At 40.6% G+C, this 18,280-nt stretch overlaps 1 protein-coding gene across 5 annotated transcripts; it reads right to left on the bottom strand.

Moving 5' to 3' along the window:
* Positions 1-632: 632 nt before the first annotated feature.
* On the bottom strand, positions 633-18,202 carry Ccdc28a (coiled-coil domain containing 28A). 5 transcript variants are annotated; one of them, XR_009590768.1, is made up of 7 exons: positions 18,046-18,201; positions 16,093-16,292; positions 12,317-12,480; positions 8,228-8,382; positions 7,140-7,277; positions 4,967-4,989; positions 1,071-1,185 (listed from the first exon to the last, which is right to left on the bottom strand). XR_009590768.1 is itself a non-coding variant. In XM_021644520.2 (6 exons), exons 2-6 carry the CDS (start codon positions 16,248-16,250, stop codon positions 1,025-1,027), a joined length of 666 nt encoding a protein of 221 aa, XP_021500195.1. In that variant the 5' UTR covers positions 16,251-16,292; positions 18,046-18,202; the 3' UTR covers positions 633-1,024. The 5 variants fall into 5 exon arrangements, 3 of the variants coding, with proteins under 3 accessions (XP_021500195.1, XP_021500197.1, XP_021500196.1); XR_009590769.1 differs by having other exon boundaries at positions 1,085-1,190; XM_021644520.2 differs by lacking the exon at positions 7,140-7,277 and having other exon boundaries at positions 633-1,190; positions 18,046-18,202.
* Positions 18,203-18,280: the final 78 nt, after the last annotated feature.

The following is an 18,280-nucleotide window of genomic DNA, read 5'->3' as shown; positions in this document are numbered from 1 at the left end:
CACGCACATATAGGCAGCACTAAGTGGACCCAGTGAGTCGTTAGAATATGAAGGTGGGAGGAGGAAATACTAGGGGTTCAGGAGTGGAAGAAGGGAGTTGGGAGTGGTATGATCAAGACACATGTATATATACCTCAAATTGTCACGAATTTTTTAAAAATATTTTTAAAAGGGTAGCAGGTGTAGTTCAGTGATAGTGTTTACTTAGCCCTCATGAAGCCTGGGCGTGGCTCTCATCACTGAAAAGAAACGGGGAAAAGGTCATGAGGCTGCATCTGCGAGCTTTCCTGGCCTCAGCTTCATGCTAAGCATCTTTCATGCACTTCTATTACTCCTTAGGCAACCACTACCAGCTGGCAATTCCTCATATGCTACATTGGAAATGAAAGTTGAATTCAACCCGAGCACATGCACATTAGACAGCTAACAGAAAGACTGGGGATCGAAATCAAGGTCTAACTTTAAAGCCATGTACTTTCATTAAACAGTATTTAAATGTGCAGAAGGTACAGAATTCACAGAGATGGTGCAAAATCTTCATCTTTTACACACACAGTTGACTTTGGAGGATTAAACCCTTGTTTCCAGATTGACGACTACAAGGTCTTCCAAACAGACAACAGAGACAATCGTTTAAAACAATCACTTTATTAAAAATAGCAAATCTCACAAATACTTATTAAACATTTTTCATTGGCCATTGGGAAACACACCTCATGTGTACTGATTGTCTGACGTAAACTCAAGGTAGGCTACCACAGGGGACCTGTACATCACCAACATGTGACCCACACTGGGTGAGTGCGGTGACAGCAGGAAGGACAAATCCTTCAGCCCCACGGAATATTTAGCACAATGCATTTCAAGTATAACCCTTAAGGCAACAGAAGAAAGCACAGCAGCACAACTCTGTATCCCACTTCCTGATCAGACCTGCAGCCAGGCCAAGGCCTCCCCCGCGGTGAATTACAGCAAGCACAGCGACTAGAAGCGGCATGTGAACACAGTCATTGCACTTGCAGTTTCATGACTTGAATGTTGTTGTGGAAGATGATTCTGCTACTGGATTCAGCTGGAACAGTAGTGACTGCTGCTTCTCTGCAAACCCACAGGGCAGGCTGCAGGCTGCTTCAGCTGGTAGACGTACTGGGAACATCCTGTGCATCCGCCAAATGCAGTTTCTGTCTGAGCTCATCAGTTAAGAAGATTTTCACTTTAAACTGAGTACTTCTTTAAAATTTCAGGAATTTATACTCAGTATCCAGGAACAGAAGACAGAGGGTAAGGGAAGGAAGTGGGGAAAGGATAAACAGAGCGCGGTAAGGTGGGAGAGCAGAAGAGGCTTAAAGGGAATTGAACAGTAGCTCAATGCAGAGAATTACGCTATGTGTATAAGTTTGAAGCTTAAAAACATTTATTTAGCATCTAGTTATGTAGTCTCAAGTTTAAGTCCTTCTGCCTCAGCCCCCAGTGCTGAAGTTATAAGAGTGCAGCCTCATGTGACGAAGCAAGAACCATTTTCATGATAGAGAATCAGTGAAAGTGGAACATTAATGACTAATTGAATTATGACAATCCCTCAAGATGCTATTTTATCACGTTTAGGAAACAATTTCCTTATAAAGCCCAAACATGAAATATTATCACAACTCTATAATTTTTTCTATAATCTTTATCATCCTCCAAGAAAACTGTGAACAAAACCGAATCCCTGCATGTGTTCCCTTGTCCTTTCATTTTGCTCCCAGACTAAACTGTTTATCCATTGCCCACCTTTCAAGGGTCAGTTCACACAGTGATCTGAATGCACTGAGAACAACTACGAGTCAGCACACATACATGGCAGAGGTTGCAAAACATAAGATAAGCATGGCCACGGAAAGTACTGTTGTCTAGTTAGGTGGTTTGAGATTTAACACATGGAAAAATCATCAGACAGAAAACTAAGTTAGGTTACAGGTACAAACCAAACATTTGATGGGAGTGGTCAGCATGACTGTCATCTGTCTGATAAGAGGAGGAAAGAAGGACAGAGTGTCTCTGTATGAGAAGTCCAAGCTGAACAACATGGAAAGAATGAACATGTGCTATCTTAGCTCCTAGACACCTATTCCCACAGCTTAGTGGGAATCTTAGCTCCTAGACACCTATTCCCACAGCTTAGTGGGAATAAACACTCTAATATGATATATACATTGTAATCACCTATGAAAAGGCCTTTAAAAGTTAACGATGGTTAAAAAACAAACAAACAAAAACAAAACAAAACAATGTGTAAAGCCAGCACTGGTGGGAGTGAGGCAGAAGGATTGCTGCAAGTTTAGGACAACCTGGGCGCACAGTGAATGTAGGCAACTCAGGGTATAGGGGACTCAAGGTGAGCCTGATTGAAAAAAAGTGATGTGTTAAGAAGATTATTTAATGGCAATGTCTGAAGTTTAAAGAAACATATAAACTACAAATATGATTTTTAATCTTCCTATCATTGAGTTTAAAGGAAAAACAGGTGATATTAATTAAAACAATGTATGTTGCTTACTTGGATATATTTAAATTTAAAGAAAATTTAAATTGCTTGTGTGGAGGTGGCCATGCCATAGTGTGGATGGAGCTCAGAGAACAGCTTTGTGGAGTCTGTTCTCTCCCTCATCTTACACGGTTTATGGTCATAAAAGTCAGATCACTGTGCTGAGGAACAAGCACCTTTACCCACTGAGCCATCCTGTTGGCTCTGTTCAGACACAAATGTTCAAAACTTTAAGTTACACATGGTGGTACACTGTAACTCCAGCACTTGACGGCCTCACAGTATCATACAATGGAGGCCAGCATGGGAAAACCTTGTCTCAAAATAACAGCAACAATGGTTTCAACCCATATTCATAATTGAAATGTTTTATGTTTTTTTTTAACTTCTGAAATGTAGTATCCTCATTACAGTCAAAGCATATTTTAACTATGACTAGCTAAACATATGCCATATGCGCAACAGCTATACAGCTAGTGGCTTCCATATTTAATATTAAAGCTGAAGTTGGAACATAAAATCAAAACATTGACTCATCAAGTTCCACGCACCTGCCGTTTCTCATAGAGAACGAAGGAAGGGTAAGAGTAGAAGTGGTAAGAGCTGACTACTTAAGAACGGCAAGTGGAATTCACACTCATGTCCAAGCTCAAAGCAGCAGCACAGACTTAATCAGTTACTGCACAGCTGAGCAATTAACCCCAGCAAAATGTCACAGCGGGAGTCAGGCTTGCTCCCTACTCCACCTTCTGTGTGTCCTACCCAGCTTAGACGTTTCCTCATATGTCAAAATGTCACAGCGGGAGTCAGGCTTGCTCCCTACTCCACCTTCTGTGTGTCCTACCCAGCTTAGACGTTTCCTCATATGTCAAAATGTCACAGCGGGAGTCAGGCTTGCTCCCTACTCCACCTTCTGTGTGTCCTACCCAGCTTAGACGTTTCCTCATATGTCAAAATGGCACAGCGGGAGTCAGGCTTGCTCCCTACTCCACCTTCTGTGTGTCCTACCCAGCTTAGACGTTTCCTCATATGTCAAAATGGCACAGCGGGAGTCAGGCTTGCTCCCTACTCCACCTTCTGTGTGTCCTACCCAGCTTAGACGTTTCCTCATATGTCAAAATGTCACAGCGGGAGTCAGGCTTGCTCCCTACTCCACCTTCTGTGTGTCCTACCCAGCTTAGACGTTTCCTCATATGTCAAAATGGCACAGCGGGAGTCAGGCTTGCTCCCTACTCCACCTTCTGTGTGTCCTACCCAGCTTAGACGTTTCCTCATATGTCAAAATGTCACAGCGGGAGTCAGGCTTGCTCCCTACTCCACCTTCTGTGTGTCCTACCCAGCTTAGACGTTTCCTCATATGTCAAAATGGCACAGCGGGAGTCAGGCTTGCTCCCTACTCCACCTTCTGTGTGTCCTACCCAGCTTAGACGTTTCCTCATATGTCAAAATGGCACAGCGGGAGTCAGGCTTGCTCCCTACTCCACCTTCTGTGTGTCCTACCCAGCTTAGACGTTTCCTCATATGTCAAAATGTCACAGCGGGAGTCAGGCTTGCTCCCTACTCCACCTTCTGTGTGTCCTACCCAGCTTAGACGTTTCCTCATATGTCAAAATGGCACAGCGGGAGTCAGGCTTGCTCCCTACTCCACCTTCTGTGTGTCCTACCCAGCTTAGACGTTTCCTCATATGTGCCATTGCACAAAGCAGCTAGGATGGCAGACGCCCCCGAAGATGCTCACGTCACATTGTTAATGTGTACACTTTCCAAACAGTCCTGTCTCGTGTCATTACTGCACTCAAGGGGCGAGTCTCCCTCTTGTGAAAGCATGCTAAAGGTAATATCATTTCATATTATTCTTAGCAATAAAATTCTTATCGGCAATCATGTTGGCAAACACGTTAAAAAAAAAAGTTTGAAAAGTTCTTTATGTCATAGTCTCAAACTAAAATACCAAAATCAAAATAACCTCCCTGTGACTTGGTGTTTTCCTTCAAGTGAACCCACTACTGTGCTACTTCAGCATGCAGAAGGCACCCCACAAGCTGTGGAAGGACCCCTTGAAAGCTGTGGTTTAGTCTTGAATTTCAATTTTATGCACCTTAAGTAATAATGCTAAGTGTATCTTTGGATATCTGGTAGTTTCAGAATCTAAAAGTCAAAATAATTTGTATAGTCCAATACATAATTTCCAAGACTTGAAAAGTAATACTTAAATTTGTTGTGAAAAATGTGAAAACAATATAAAACAAAGAACAAAGCAGACACAGAATTTCAGCATACAAAATTATGAAACAAATTGATCTGAAAATTAAGTGAAGAGGCATAGCCCTAGTAAATAAAATAACAAAATAAAATAAAGTAAAATAAAATATGGTAAGAATTATTTACCCGGAAAAATAGATTATGAACTTTACACGGTTGATAGTAGACAAAGGATACATAGAAGAATTCAATTCTTCTAACTGCAACACAAAGAAACAAACTGAGTATTAATTTTTACAAGATAAATATTAATAGGTCATTGTAAACCATGTTTTAAAATAGCTTCACATAGGTTTTCTTTAACTGAAAGAAAAGCTATTAAAAAATTTCTCAAAAAAATTTTTTCTAGGCTAAGAAATTCCTTTTTACAAAATAACTATAAAGTAGCTGCAGCTTAAATGAAAGACCCTGAAAGGAGAACAGAAGCAAATGATAAAGGCTAGAGCTTTGGAAGTCATCTTAGAATCATGAATAAATGGCAATAATCTCTACTGTGTGTGTGTTGTTTTCAAAGCGTCTCAATACGTAGCTATAGTTAGGTTGGCCTTGAACTCTATGTAGCCCAGGAGAGCCCTACCTCTTGATTCAGTATCCATAGTGCTAGGATCACGGACACACGCCACTGTGTTCTTTTAACAGCCATTTTGTCATTATTGGGTGTACTTCACTCTTTGTGTGTGAAGGCAGCACACGTGGGGCCAGAATATCACTTAGGTCTTGGACTTGGGGCTCTCCTCCTCTTACACGAGTTCTAGGAATTGAACTCAGGTTCAAGTTTCACCATGCTTGCCTTGCAAGCACTTTTTACCTTCTGAGCCATCTGGCTGGCCCCATGACTCACTTTTAAAGAATAGTTTCAAAAAACTAAAAAGAAAAGCCATTTCTGTGATCATAATTTTTAAAACTTTTATTATTTACAAAAATATTTCAAAAATCATTTGATTCTCACTATAATGTAGAATTTATGTCTTATTCTGCCTCCTTTTTATGTCTCCATGTCTTATTCTGTTTGGGCTCCTATTTTTAACAAAAATTATTAAATTAGTGGTTTGTAGAAAAAATAACCTTATTTCTATGGCTCTAGAGACCAGCCATCCAAGATTAAGATGCAACAAACCTGGCGTCTGTCTCACAGAGCAGCACTGTGGACGGTGTCCTCACAGAATGCAAGCAGCAGGATGTCTTTTCAGTCTCTTTTCCTAGGACACCAATTCCACTCTTGAACTAAATACCTTCCAAAGACCCATCTCCTGCTGCCACCACCTTCAAAGTAAGGACTTGAAAGTCTGAGTTCCAGAAGGATACAGACATAAGAAGGAGAAATGAGTAAAGAAATGCTGGCTGGGGCTGTAGTTTAGTGGTGGAGAGCTTGTCTAGCATCCACATGGCCTCAGTTAATCTCCAGCTCCTTAAAACACTTTAACAAAGAAAGAAAGGTAGGTAGGTAGGTAAACTAGATTGTTCACTGTTACTAAGTATTATGCCAGTGTAAGCTTTGCATTATACCTCCTGGTTTCAAATTCAGTGTTTTCCTAAATGCACTAAAAGTAAAGAAATTAAGCTTATATTTAAGAGAACTAGAGCATAAGACATCAACTGAAATACTTGTGAAACTAATATTAAATGGCAGATCTGACATTTAAAAGTACAGGCTTGAAGGGTGTTTTGTCTGTGTTTTGAGAGACACATTGTCCAGGCTGGCTTTGAACTCACTATGTACCATGTATGTGAGGCTGACCTTTAACTCCTATTCTTCCTGCAACCACTTCCAAAGTGCTGGGATTACAAGCATGCACTGTAAATCTTATAGGCTTAAAGTTTTAAAAGTATAAGTGGACAGCTGCCTCATGTCTACTTATTTTTTTAAAAAGTGAAAGTGAAAAAGAACAAAGAAAAGCTAGAGAAACAAACTCTTTTGCCATGGTGAACATGAAGCTAAAATACGTTGAAGTCAGTTATTTATTTTCCTTTGTTCTAAAAAGCGGTTGTGTGTGTTTAAGTTCCTATATGTGTGCCAGAGGTCAATGTTGGGCGTCTTCCTCAATTGTTCTCCACCTTATTCTTTTTTTTTTTTTTCTGAGACAGGATCTCTCACCAAACATGAAGCTCACATTCAGCAACAATGAGGTGGGGCAGTAATCCCCAGAGACCTTGTCTCTGCCTCTGTAGTGCTGGGATTGCAGGCGCTTTACACACAGGTGCTGAGAGTCTGAAGTCAGGCCCTCACGCTGGTACTGAGCCACCTCCTCAGCCCCCTAAAGAAGGTTTTAAAGATTTATTTATTTTTTATTTCATGGGTATGAGTGTTTTGTGCACATGTAATCATATGCATCACGTGTATGCCTGGTACCCTCAGAGGCCAGAAGAGGGCTTCAGATCTCCGGAACTGGAGTTATTGACGGTCGAGGGCCGCCATGTGGGTGCTGGGAACAGAATCCTCTGCAAGAGCAGCAAGTACTTTTAGCCGCTGAGTCAGCTTTGCAGCCCCCTAAAAAAGGTTTTAAAGAGGCAAATTTACAAGATGTCATGGGCTGAGTTGTGCCCCAGTCCATCCCCAACTCATACACTCTAGTTCTCGGCCATAATATGTCAGAATCTGTGGGTACTTTAGACAGGGCCATTAATGAGGTACCTGAGTCAAAATGAGATCACTGGGGTAGGCCCTAATCCAATATAACCTTAACAAGAGGAGGAAGTCTGGACAGATGTACATGGGAGAAGAGTTAAGTGAGTATTAAGATGACCAACCACAATGGAAAACTGAGGCCTTAGGCAACACTCTGAGCTCTAACATCCAGCTCCCAGAATTGTGAGAAAATAAATTTCTGTTGTTTAAAACCCCAGTATGTGGGTGGTGCTTTGGGATGGTAGCTCTAGCAAACTGATAGACACGTCAGTGTTCTAAATTGCTGTAAAGATCAAACTCTGGTCTGTATTTAAAAATAAATAACCATCCAATCAGACAAAGGTTTTTTGACTGGTGTCTTCTGTGTACCTAAGATCTGTACATACCTAAGGTCTATACATAACACAGGCACTTAAGTTTGCCAGGATCATGGTAATGCATGCTTCCCTAAGTCTAGGTTTCAGCGTCTTCTTAAGTTATATCTCTTTAAAGAGTGTTAACAGATAGGAGATGTGAGGACGCGACCCCAAGATATTCCCACCCTGGACACACACCATAATGGCATCTGCACGAAGTCCCACAGAGGCCAGTTCAAGACAGAAGGAACAAGTGGTGTTACTAGGACATGGGGAGGAAAAACTAAAGCCTAGGCTTCTTTAAGGGGTGATAAAAGTGTTCTATAATTAGATGGTGGTGATGACTGCAAACACTGAATTATATAAACAAATCACCAATAGTTAAAATGTGATCTGTTTTATGTGTGTGTGTTGTTGCAAGAAGATGTTTTTTAAATAATACAGCACTTCACTCACATCAGACAGAAGCCTGTCCAGGTTGGCATCACTGGCTGCTTTCCGTTTATCCTCCGGAAGTTCCTCTAACTCCCCGTAGAGCTCCAAATTCAAGCGAGCTAATTTCTCCTGCATTCCCCGGACATGTTCCATCTGTTCTATGGAACACTCATTTCCTGAGGAACATTCCAGAACATTAACAAAGATTAGTATTACAGCCTATAACCTCAAGGAAGAGCTTTTAAACTCCAGGTGCACAAAAGGAATCCATTTTCTTTGTTTGTAAATTGACTTGTTAATAACTATTTTCTGTGTATAATTACAAATATTTTTATTTTTATTTTTTTGAGACAGGGTAGCCAAGTTGGTTCAAACTCAAAATCTTCCTATCTTGATCTCCTGATTGTTGGAAGCAAATATAATTTTTGGCCAGGAAAACAATGACCAACCTGAAAAATGATCCTGGGCCCTAAAGTAAAACCATGCATAAAATATTTTTTAAAGCAAAATCATTCTCAAATAGGGAAGATTTTTTTCTTCCATTGTAACATTGTATATAGAAGTAACAGCACCATAATTATATCCAGTTTGACAGCCACCATCTGAACTGGGAAGCCAACATTTTGTAGTATTCTGAGTAAAATGTAGAATTCTCTAAGAATTTCAAGCACAAATTATTTTTCCAGCCAATTATATATTCTTCCTTTAGGAAATATAAATGCAAATATTTATAAAGCATGGCGTAATATTTTCAATCATATGCATGGTAATGCAAGACAACTTCACCATGGCACAAGTCCCATTATTTCTTGACTTAGGTCAAATGTGGTAAGATTTTTTTTTTAACCTTCCCAGACAACTAATGTATATACACACGACATAGTCTGTACCTTCATCTGATTTAAGTATACCCTCTGTAACCTCTTGGTACTCCTATTGAAAAGTAAAACAAAACTTTTTTTTTTTCTAAATATATTGCAAAAATATACCATAACTCAGCTAAAGCTGAAATACAGCCAGGTATGGTGTTATACGTGAACTCCTAAAGAGATAGATATATGTTCAGGTGAAAAGAGAAAGAGAAGGGAAGGAGGAGAGGAGGAAAGAAAAAGACAGAATAAATGAAAATATGAATGAGTGAGTGAATGAATGAATACAGAGATATAGACCTGACAAAGGAAAAGAGAGAGGAAGACATACCTCAGTGACCAGCCATGAGAAAACAGAAGCTTCATAAGGTATAAAGGACATGCTTTATAGCAGCTAAGAAACACTTAGTGATTCCCTGTAGGGATCCATAAGAAAAGACCCATTCCTGGCATATCCTGATAAACGCCCACACTTCACAAATAAAGGGTAGTGGTGGTGGGCTCTTAGGCAGTAAGATGGAAAAAATAACCTGGTAAGAAACTGACTAGCAATGGAATTCCCATTGCAACACTTACAACCACAGGGCTAAGTGACAACACAGACAAGAAAGAAAAGACTTCAATCAAACATGGTCACTTGATCCTAAAGGCAGGAAACTGCCACAGAATGAGTGAGCAGGGAAAGTGGAAGAAGTAAAAGCATTCTGGGATACCATGTTGTTGGAGTTGAGTGGAGCATGAGGTGGAGGAACATTTCTGTGAAACAAATCATACACCGTTTTTGGAGTCAGGGGCTCCTGTGTAATCCAACCTAGCCTTGAATTCATGATTCTTCAGCCTCCCTAGTACTTGGATTACTGGCCTGAGTCTGGCTTCCTTGTTAAATGTAAGTATTACTAAGGACTAAAGACACAGAAACCACATAGATGTGAGTGCAAAAAAATCAAGAACTTTATAGGATTAAATATACTATCACAAAATCTACAAACAAATACATTTGGAAAAGTAAGTTTTAAAAAAGTGTATTGTTTACATTAAAAACTTTAAGGACTGTTGATAATGACAATATAAAAAAATTATCAACCTAAAAACTATGTAAAAATCCTAAAGAGAATAATCCAACTATTAAGCAAGTAGACATGGAAATTCAAGTTTGATGGTCATTTTAAAAATTTCTCTTGACTGGCAAAAATTAAAAGATAATGCCTACTGATGATGGGAACCCAAAGAACTTTCATAAACTGCCAATAAAAGAAACTATAGATTTCTTTTGAAAGATACTTCTACTAAAATAAAATCTGGCTGGAGGGATGGCTCAGTAGTTAAGAGCATTGTCTACTCTTCCAGAGGTCCTAAGTTCAATTCCCAGCAACCACACAGTGATTCTCAACCATCTATACTAGGCTCTGATACCCTCCTTCTGGGCATCAGATACATGTAGATAAGAGTACTCATATATGTAAAATAAATAAATAAATCTTTTAAAGACAAATAAAATAAAATCTGAGCTGAATGTGGTAACCCACTCCTCTATTTTAGCACTGGAGAGTAGAGCCAGGAGGATCAGGAATTCAAGAACAGCTTCTGCTATATAATGAATTTGAGGCCAGCCTACAACATATGAGGCTCCGCCTCAAAAAATAAATGGGCTGAAAATGTAGCTCAGTTGGCAGAATGTTAGTCGAGCAGTGACAAAGATCAGAGTTCAGTTCCCAGCCCTACATAAAAAGGGTATCATGGCATGTGCCTGTAAATCTTAGCACTCAGAGGCAGTTGGCAACAGGAAAATTAGATTTTCAAGGTTATCCTCAGCTACACAGTGAGTTTGAAGCCAGCTTGAAATACACAAGACCTTGTCTCAAAAAGGGGAAAAACCTCTCAGTGCATGGAAAGCTAAGGCAGAAGATCATGAACTCCAGGACAGTCAGGCTACATATGTAGCAAGACCTATTTCTTTTTTTTTAATACATTTTTTTAAGATTTATTTATTTTATGTATATGAGTGTTCTATCTGCATTCACACCTGCCAGAAGAGAGAATCAGTTCACATTATAGATGGTTGTGAGCCACCATGTAGTTGCTGGGAATTGAACTCATGACCTTTGGAAGAGCAGGCAGTGCTCTTAACCACTGAGCCATCTCTCCAGCCCGCAAGACCTATTTCAAAAAACAAAAACAAAACACAAAAGCAAAGACTACACTTTCAGGGATCATTTCTATAGTTCATTTTTAAAAGCAAATTGAACACACTAGGTCTAAATTTGTTTAAACAATACTTTTCCTATTATTATTTTAAATTAAACAAATGATATAATTTTGCTTTTCTAAAATGGATTAGGCTGCCTTCTGAAGAAGGAAGGGGTGTAAAAGCCAATCCTTAGGGGCAGAGAACCTAATTTACATCAGCATTTCATATGGTTATTACATACATGTCCACACCCAGCTTTTTACACGGGTGCTGGGATACAAACTCAGGTCCTCAAGCTTGCAGAAAACTGTCTTACCCAATAGCCATCTCTCTGGTCCTGAAAAGTCCCTTTTAAAAATTCTCCCATTAATTTTAGAAAGCAAATCCTATCCCCTAACAATAAAATCTAAAATTTTAATATTTTATGTCTATATACTTTATGGCCCCTTCTCCCCTCTCCTCTGACACTCTAAGTATATGATTTTTTTTTTTTTTTTTTGAGACAAGTGCATGTAACCCAGAATGATAATGTCTCTGAACCTTCTGGTCCTCCTGCCTCTACTTCCCAGGTGTTGAGATTAGAGGTGTTAGTTACTGTGCCTGGCTTTTATGCAGTGCTGGGGGTTAAACCAAGGACTTTGTAAGCACTAGGCAATCTACCAACTACCAACAAAGCTACATACCCAGCCCTCCCTGGTTCCGCTTGTTCTGAGACACAGTCACACGGAGTCCAAAATGGCCTCAAACTCAATATGTAGATGAGGATGACTTTGAACTTCTCATCCTTCTGCCTCTACTTTCTAGATACTGGAATGATATTAGATACTGGCATGAGTCACCACATCCAACTTCCCTTTGCTTTTTAATACAGAAAATGATACTTTGATCCTCAAATAACCAGGTGAGTGGTGCTGAGGAATGACACCCAAGGTTGTCCTTTGGCTTTCTCACACACACAAGAACATATCAAATGAAAGGAAAAAGAAAACATATGCAGAATATAGGATGCAAACCTCTCAAGACAAAGCAGTGAAGAGCACATTGATGTCTTACCAAATGCCTGCAGCTTTCCAGAGTGGAAATCATTCAGCAGACTAAGGAGCCCACGCTCCATCTCCTGGACATCAGAGACATCTGTGAGGAAGGAGTGCTGGATGGGGGTGGATTGAGGACCCTTTCCTTCTCCTCCTTGAGGTTTGTTCTTTTCTTTCATCACTCTGCAGAGCGGATTAAATATGGCGTTAGATCTTCCAGGTTGTTTTAGATTAAACTCCTGTTTAACTTCTTAGTTAAATAAATGAACTTTTTTTGAAAACAAAAATTCACAAGAAAGTCAATACTAAATAAAACCTCAAGCAACAGGGACTGTCTCTGACATGATCTCAGTGGCTGGCTCTTTGATCACCTCCCCCTGAAGGGGGAACAGCCTTGCCAGGCCATAGAGGATGACAATGCAGCCTGATGAGACCTTATAAGCTAGGGTCAGATGAAAGGGGAGGAGGACCTCCTCTATCCATGGACTTGGAGAGGGGCATGTGAGGAGATGAGGGGGAGGATGGGACTGGAAGGGAAAGAGGGAAGGGATTACAGCTAGGATCCAAAGTGAGCAAACTGTAATTAATATAAAAAAACAAAAATGTAATAAAAAAAATCTCAAAAAAACCTTCAAGCAAGCAACAAATACAGGTAGTAAAAAAAAATCTCAAATATATAAAATGCAATTATTGAGAAACAAAAAAAATTAGTATGTTTATGCAATATGCTAATTTGTTAAACTGAAACTATATTGAAAAGAAAATTGGTAAAACTTTTTAGTATCCTATTTTTTATTTTTCATATCTCAGTAAAATACAGCACATATTCTCTTTTCAAAGTGTTAGCCTTGAGCTGTTTATAGTTGGGTAAGTTTTTGTTGGGGGGGGTTCCTGTTCTGGCATTCGGAAGAGAAAATGCCAGGTGTGCTTGGCCTTAGGAGAGAGACATTTAAAATCTATCACCGAGAACCTGGTATCGCCTTGAAATCCGCCATTGTCCTCAGGGCCTGTCATGTTGAACTGATTCACGTAATCTAACTACTGCTCTCCTTAGCCACTGCCACCATCCTATCTCTTGACCTCACAACTTGCAACACCTTCCCAGTTGGCCCACCATTCCTCCCCGTGAGGCAGTCAAATCCATTTCTAAATAATGCCAGGTCAAATTTAAGCCTTCAAGAGCTAAGGCTAGCATAAATCCAATACCCTTAAGGAACCCTAATTTCCTTGGGTGTAATTGTTAGACTCTTTAATCCTAATACAGAGGAGGAAAGCAGAGGCAGGTAGAGAGCAGCTTGATCTAAACAATAAGTCCAAGGACAGTGAGGGCCACATACTGAGTCCCTGTTTCAAATAAAACTGACCAACCAACCTCTGATCTCATTAGCCTCCTAGAATCACATTCTGTCTTCTCATGTGAGTCCTGGTCCTACATTCAGACCCTTCACTTCCTGCCATCTGCCAGGCTCATGAACTCTTCAAGTCTCAGTCTAGCTGCTATTTCCCAGAAAGGTACCTAGGAACCCTTCCAGTTAATTCTTATCACATACATCTGCATACAGCAGGCTCTCAGACACTAGAGAGGATTCCATGCACACTACAATATAAAATGAGAGAAAGTGGAATTCATGCAGCACACAGCAGCCAGGCTTCTGAAGGTGCTATCGAAGTAAGGCTTAAAAAGACAAAAAGTGTTTGTGCTATCTTTAACTAGTACTTTAGATTCTGGATTTAGTACTCTGCATAGACTCAGTAACTCAAATTTCACACTATAATGAATGAAGACCTCATCTCCACAACTCTACGCACAAGGATAAGATAAATCGGGCGTGTAGATGTGTACATGCACCTTTGTATGATGGTCTGGGAGTGCAAGCTCGAGGATGGGTGGGGTAAAGAAAGAAACTAACAACTCTTAAGAAATTTAGAATTCAGGCTAGTGAGAGGGTTCACTGGTTAAGAGCATAGCTGCTCTTCCAGAGGACCCAATTTCAATTTGCAGCATCCACATGGCAGCTCAAAACTGTAACTCCAGTTCCAGGGGATTCAATACCCTCTTCTGACTTCCACAGGTACCAGGCATGCACAAACATGAACACAAAGCATCCATGCAAATAAAATAAAAAAATTTAAAAATACTGAAATTGAGGTGGTGGTGCACATCATCTGAGCACTCTGGAGGAAGAGGAAGGGTCCTATGTGATGGAGGCCAACTTAGTCTACATAGTGAGTTCCAGGCCAGCCAAGTCACAAGGAAAGGCTTACATAGCACATATGTGTGCATGTGTGTTATGTGGTGCACACATGTACGTAGTTGTATGTACATGTATGTGCATTCATGTGTAGAGGCCAGAGGTTGATGTCAGGTAACTTCCTTCGCTGCCCTCCCACCTTAGTTTTTGAGATAGACTCATCAAATCTGGAACTTGTCATATTGGCTACACTGCCTCAGCAACAAGCCCCAGAGTCCCTAACTCCATATTGTCAGTGCTGGAGTTCCATATATACACTGCCACCCCTTGATTTTTATATGAATGCTAGGGATCCGAACTCAGGTCCCCAAGCTTGTGTAGCAAGTACTTCATCCACTGAGCCATCACCACTGCCCCAAGGCCTGTATTTTTTATAAAGGTATTTTATATGGTATTAAACCACATCATTCAGTATCTTAGTTTGCTTCCTTTTACTGTGATAAAGGCCATGACCAAAAGCAACCTGGGGAGGAAAGAGTTTACTTGACTTACAGTTTTAGTGCATCATAGGGAAGTCTAGGCAGAAACTCAAAGCTGGAACCTAGAGGCAAGAACTAAAGCAGGAGGAACTCTGTTTATTGGCTTGCTCAGCCTGCTTTCTTATATAACCCAGAACTACCTCCTCAAGATAGGCACTGTCCACAGTGGGCTGGGATCTCCCACATCAATCACTAATCAAGGAAAACACCCCATAGAATTGCCTACAGGCTGATCTGATAGAGGAATTTTTTTTCAGCTGAAGATCTGGCTTCCCAAGTGACACTGGTCTGCATCAAGTTGACAAGAAATACCTCAAATGTTGTCCATCACAATATCTGTACTCTCTTTAAAAATGGAGAATCCATTATAGATTTTAAGGTTTTGGTGTAGCAATTGTATTTTTCTCCTTTCAAATTTGGAAGTTCTTATCTGCCTGATAACTCCATCAATTAACACCTTCCAAAGAAGAAAACAGGCAAAAACTATAAAGCTCTACTTACTAAAATTTGCCTTCTTTATGCATATGTGTGTCTGTGCATGACAGGATGCATGCTCATGTGTATGCAGCTGTTTGTTTATATCCATGTGGAAGTCAGGACACTCTCTGATCTTACCCCAGCAGCACCTGGGGTAAGATAGGTTGTCTCATTGGCTTGGAGCTCACCAACTAAACAAGACTGTCTGGCCAGCAAGCCCCAGGAATTATTTTGTCTTCCCCAGGGCTGGGATTGCTGCAATAGGCTACCATCCCTGATACTTTTTTGTGGGTTTCAGGGAAGAAACCCAAGCCTTCAGATTTTTAAGACCAGAGTTTTACCAATTGAGCTATCTTTCTAGGCCTGAGAACTCCTTTCTGAATATTTATTCAAATGAAACTCTCATAAGTGATGCTTTAAAAGTCAAAGCATAGGCTGAGACTGTAGCACATGGGCGGAGTGTAACATGTGTGAGGACCCAGGTTCAATCTGCAGCACTGAAAAAAAAGTCATACCATGACAGTGGAAAGGGTTGAAGAAGGTAACTATTTATTAGCAGTTTACTGTGGAAACATCAAAGAACTGACCTTTTTAACTTTGGCCTCTGGGAAGTTGACTGTGATGTAGGATTTGAAAACCCTGTGCTTTTACTGGTTGGGATGGCATTTTTTTTGGCATTAACAACCTGAGTAGAGTGGGCACTGAAAGGCTTGGGACTCTTCCTCTTCACTTTCCGTTCTTCCATTGTTTTAAGTTCTTTGTTGCATCAACACCAGCTTCGTAAGACCTAAACACAGAAATATGGTGATGACAGCTATGTGCTGTAATTCATACAGTGAGAGTCAAAGGCACATTCCGTAGACCAAAAGAGCAAGATTTTCAAGTCATTTGTGTGTCATCTACTTTGCTAATGCACATAAAATTATCTAATAAGTTTTAGCATTTTCTCTATTCATACAGCTTCTAAGTATCTTTCCAGGCAGTGTTGTCGGTCCTGGCATAGCAACAATGTGTAAGAAAAAGACCTTAACCTTAAGAAGACACCATTATATAAAGGAACCAACATAAACAAATCACCCATGCTACACTCCATCCTTATTGAAGCTTTAGCTGGCCTTTATAGCTCCCTTCCAAAGCATACTCAAGTAGATGTACCTCAGGATATCAGCAGTCTAAACTGCAACTTGAAGGCTTATGCAATATACATTTATTTATTTACTTAGAGACACGGTGTCACTGCTCTGGCAGACCTGTGCACCACCACAACCACCAAATCCAGATCTTACTTATTATGTCACTATGTAGCTCTGGCTGGCCTGGAACTCAGAGATCCACCTGCCTCTGTCTTCTGTGTGCTTGAATTAACAGTGTCAAAAGTGTACACCACCTCACTTTTTGTTTTTAAGAAAAAGTTTTGCTCTATGTTCTTGGCTGGCTGAGAAATGACTATGTAAGCCATGCTGACCTCCAACTGAGTGCTAGGATTATGGGCTTGTGCCACAAGACTGTCTGTTTAGATCTGAATTTTTCTTAACCCTATTATTAATGTATCGCAAACCATCAGAAAATGCATATCTATTCCTTCCTTCAAATTGTTAATTGCATTATGAATATCAGGTCTTAAAAAAAAATACTGTGGGGCTGGAGTGATGGCTCAGCAGTTGAGAACACTGGCTCCTCTTTCAAAGGACTCAGTTTCGATTTCTAGAACCAACAAAGCTGCTTAAAACAGGAACTTCAGTCCCAAGGTATCCAATGCCCCCTTCTGGCCTTCAGGGGGAAAGTTTGCATAGTCATACATGCAGGCAAAACATTCAAACACATCTAATAAAATTAAAATTTTTAAAGTGCTGAATTTAGTCCTGCTACAACCATTTTAAAAAACTCAAACTGACTACCGTCACTCCCGAAAGAATTACTTGGCAATTAAAAAGCTGATGCTGGGTTTTCGGTTTTTGTTATTGTTTTGCTATCTAATGGACAGGGCTTTCTTGGAAAAGGGTTCAGTCTCTAATCTCAGACACCAATCTGAAATCCACCGGAGTCATTTGGGAACAGTTTAGATATAATACAGACTAAATGGAACTTTAAAGATGACTGAGCAGGTTTCCAAGAGAATAAGGATCTGTATAATTCATGATACACATAAACACACTAACCTTTAAATCTAACGGTGCTAATACACATTCGGTGACAAAAGAGGAAAGAAAACAGTTAACACGTAAAGCATCACAAATAAACCAATGGTCTCCGAGGGACCAAGCTTGCGATTTTCTCATTTCTAGGGGATAACATCTGTCACAAGGCCGCTGAAATCCTTTTTGTATGACCGTAAGCACCAGGGACCTTTCCGAGGAGGGCGAACTGCTCACGGTTGAATGTTAGGCCTTGCTTTCAACCTGAATCACGCCGGGGGTGCCTCTGGGCTTCACCCATTTCCCTTCCGCAATCCACCTCAGCGATGACCCATCAGTACCCAGCAGTGACCAGAGCAGGTGCTGAGGAGCCCGAGGGACCAGGTTGAGGAGTCCCCTACATACCAGAGGAAGATGCTGTGCTCTCCCGTTTCTCAACTGGAAAAGGTCAGAGGGCGTCCAGAGCCTCTGCCACAGAAGCAGCAAGCGCCCAGGTCGCCAGCCCAGGTCTGCAGCCCGACACCCGCGCTTCCACAGAGCCCTTTGTTTACGGAAGTGACGTAATCGGGGCGGGCCCTCTATGAGGTAAAACCCCGCCCCTTACAGGTCACTTAACGCTGCTCCCTTCTCCACTTTGTGC

This window comes from Meriones unguiculatus, chromosome 3 (genome assembly GCF_030254825.1).
Source record: "Meriones unguiculatus strain TT.TT164.6M chromosome 3, Bangor_MerUng_6.1, whole genome shotgun sequence".
Lineage (NCBI taxonomy): Eukaryota > Metazoa > Chordata > Mammalia > Rodentia > Muridae > Meriones > Meriones unguiculatus.
Note: the sequence above shows the minus strand (reverse complement) of the source record. Positions and strands in the feature narration are given on the sequence as shown.

What these genes read in the sequence shown, in the direction of transcription:
- Ccdc28a (XM_021644520.2), bottom strand. Translation starts at nt 16,250, where the DNA reads ATGGAAGAACGGAAAGTGAAGAGGAAGAGTCCCAAGCCTTTCAGTGCC. An exon ending in CAGAGGCCAAAGTTAAAAAG is followed by an intron (nt 12,481 to 16,092) that starts GTCAGTTCTTTG and finishes TCCGCTCTGCAG; the next exon opens with AGTGATGAAAGAAAAGAACA. An exon ending in TGGACAGGCTTCTGTCTGAT is followed by an intron (nt 4,990 to 8,227) that starts GTGAGTGAAGTG and finishes TTTGTGTTGCAG; the next exon opens with TTAGAAGAATTGAATTCTTC.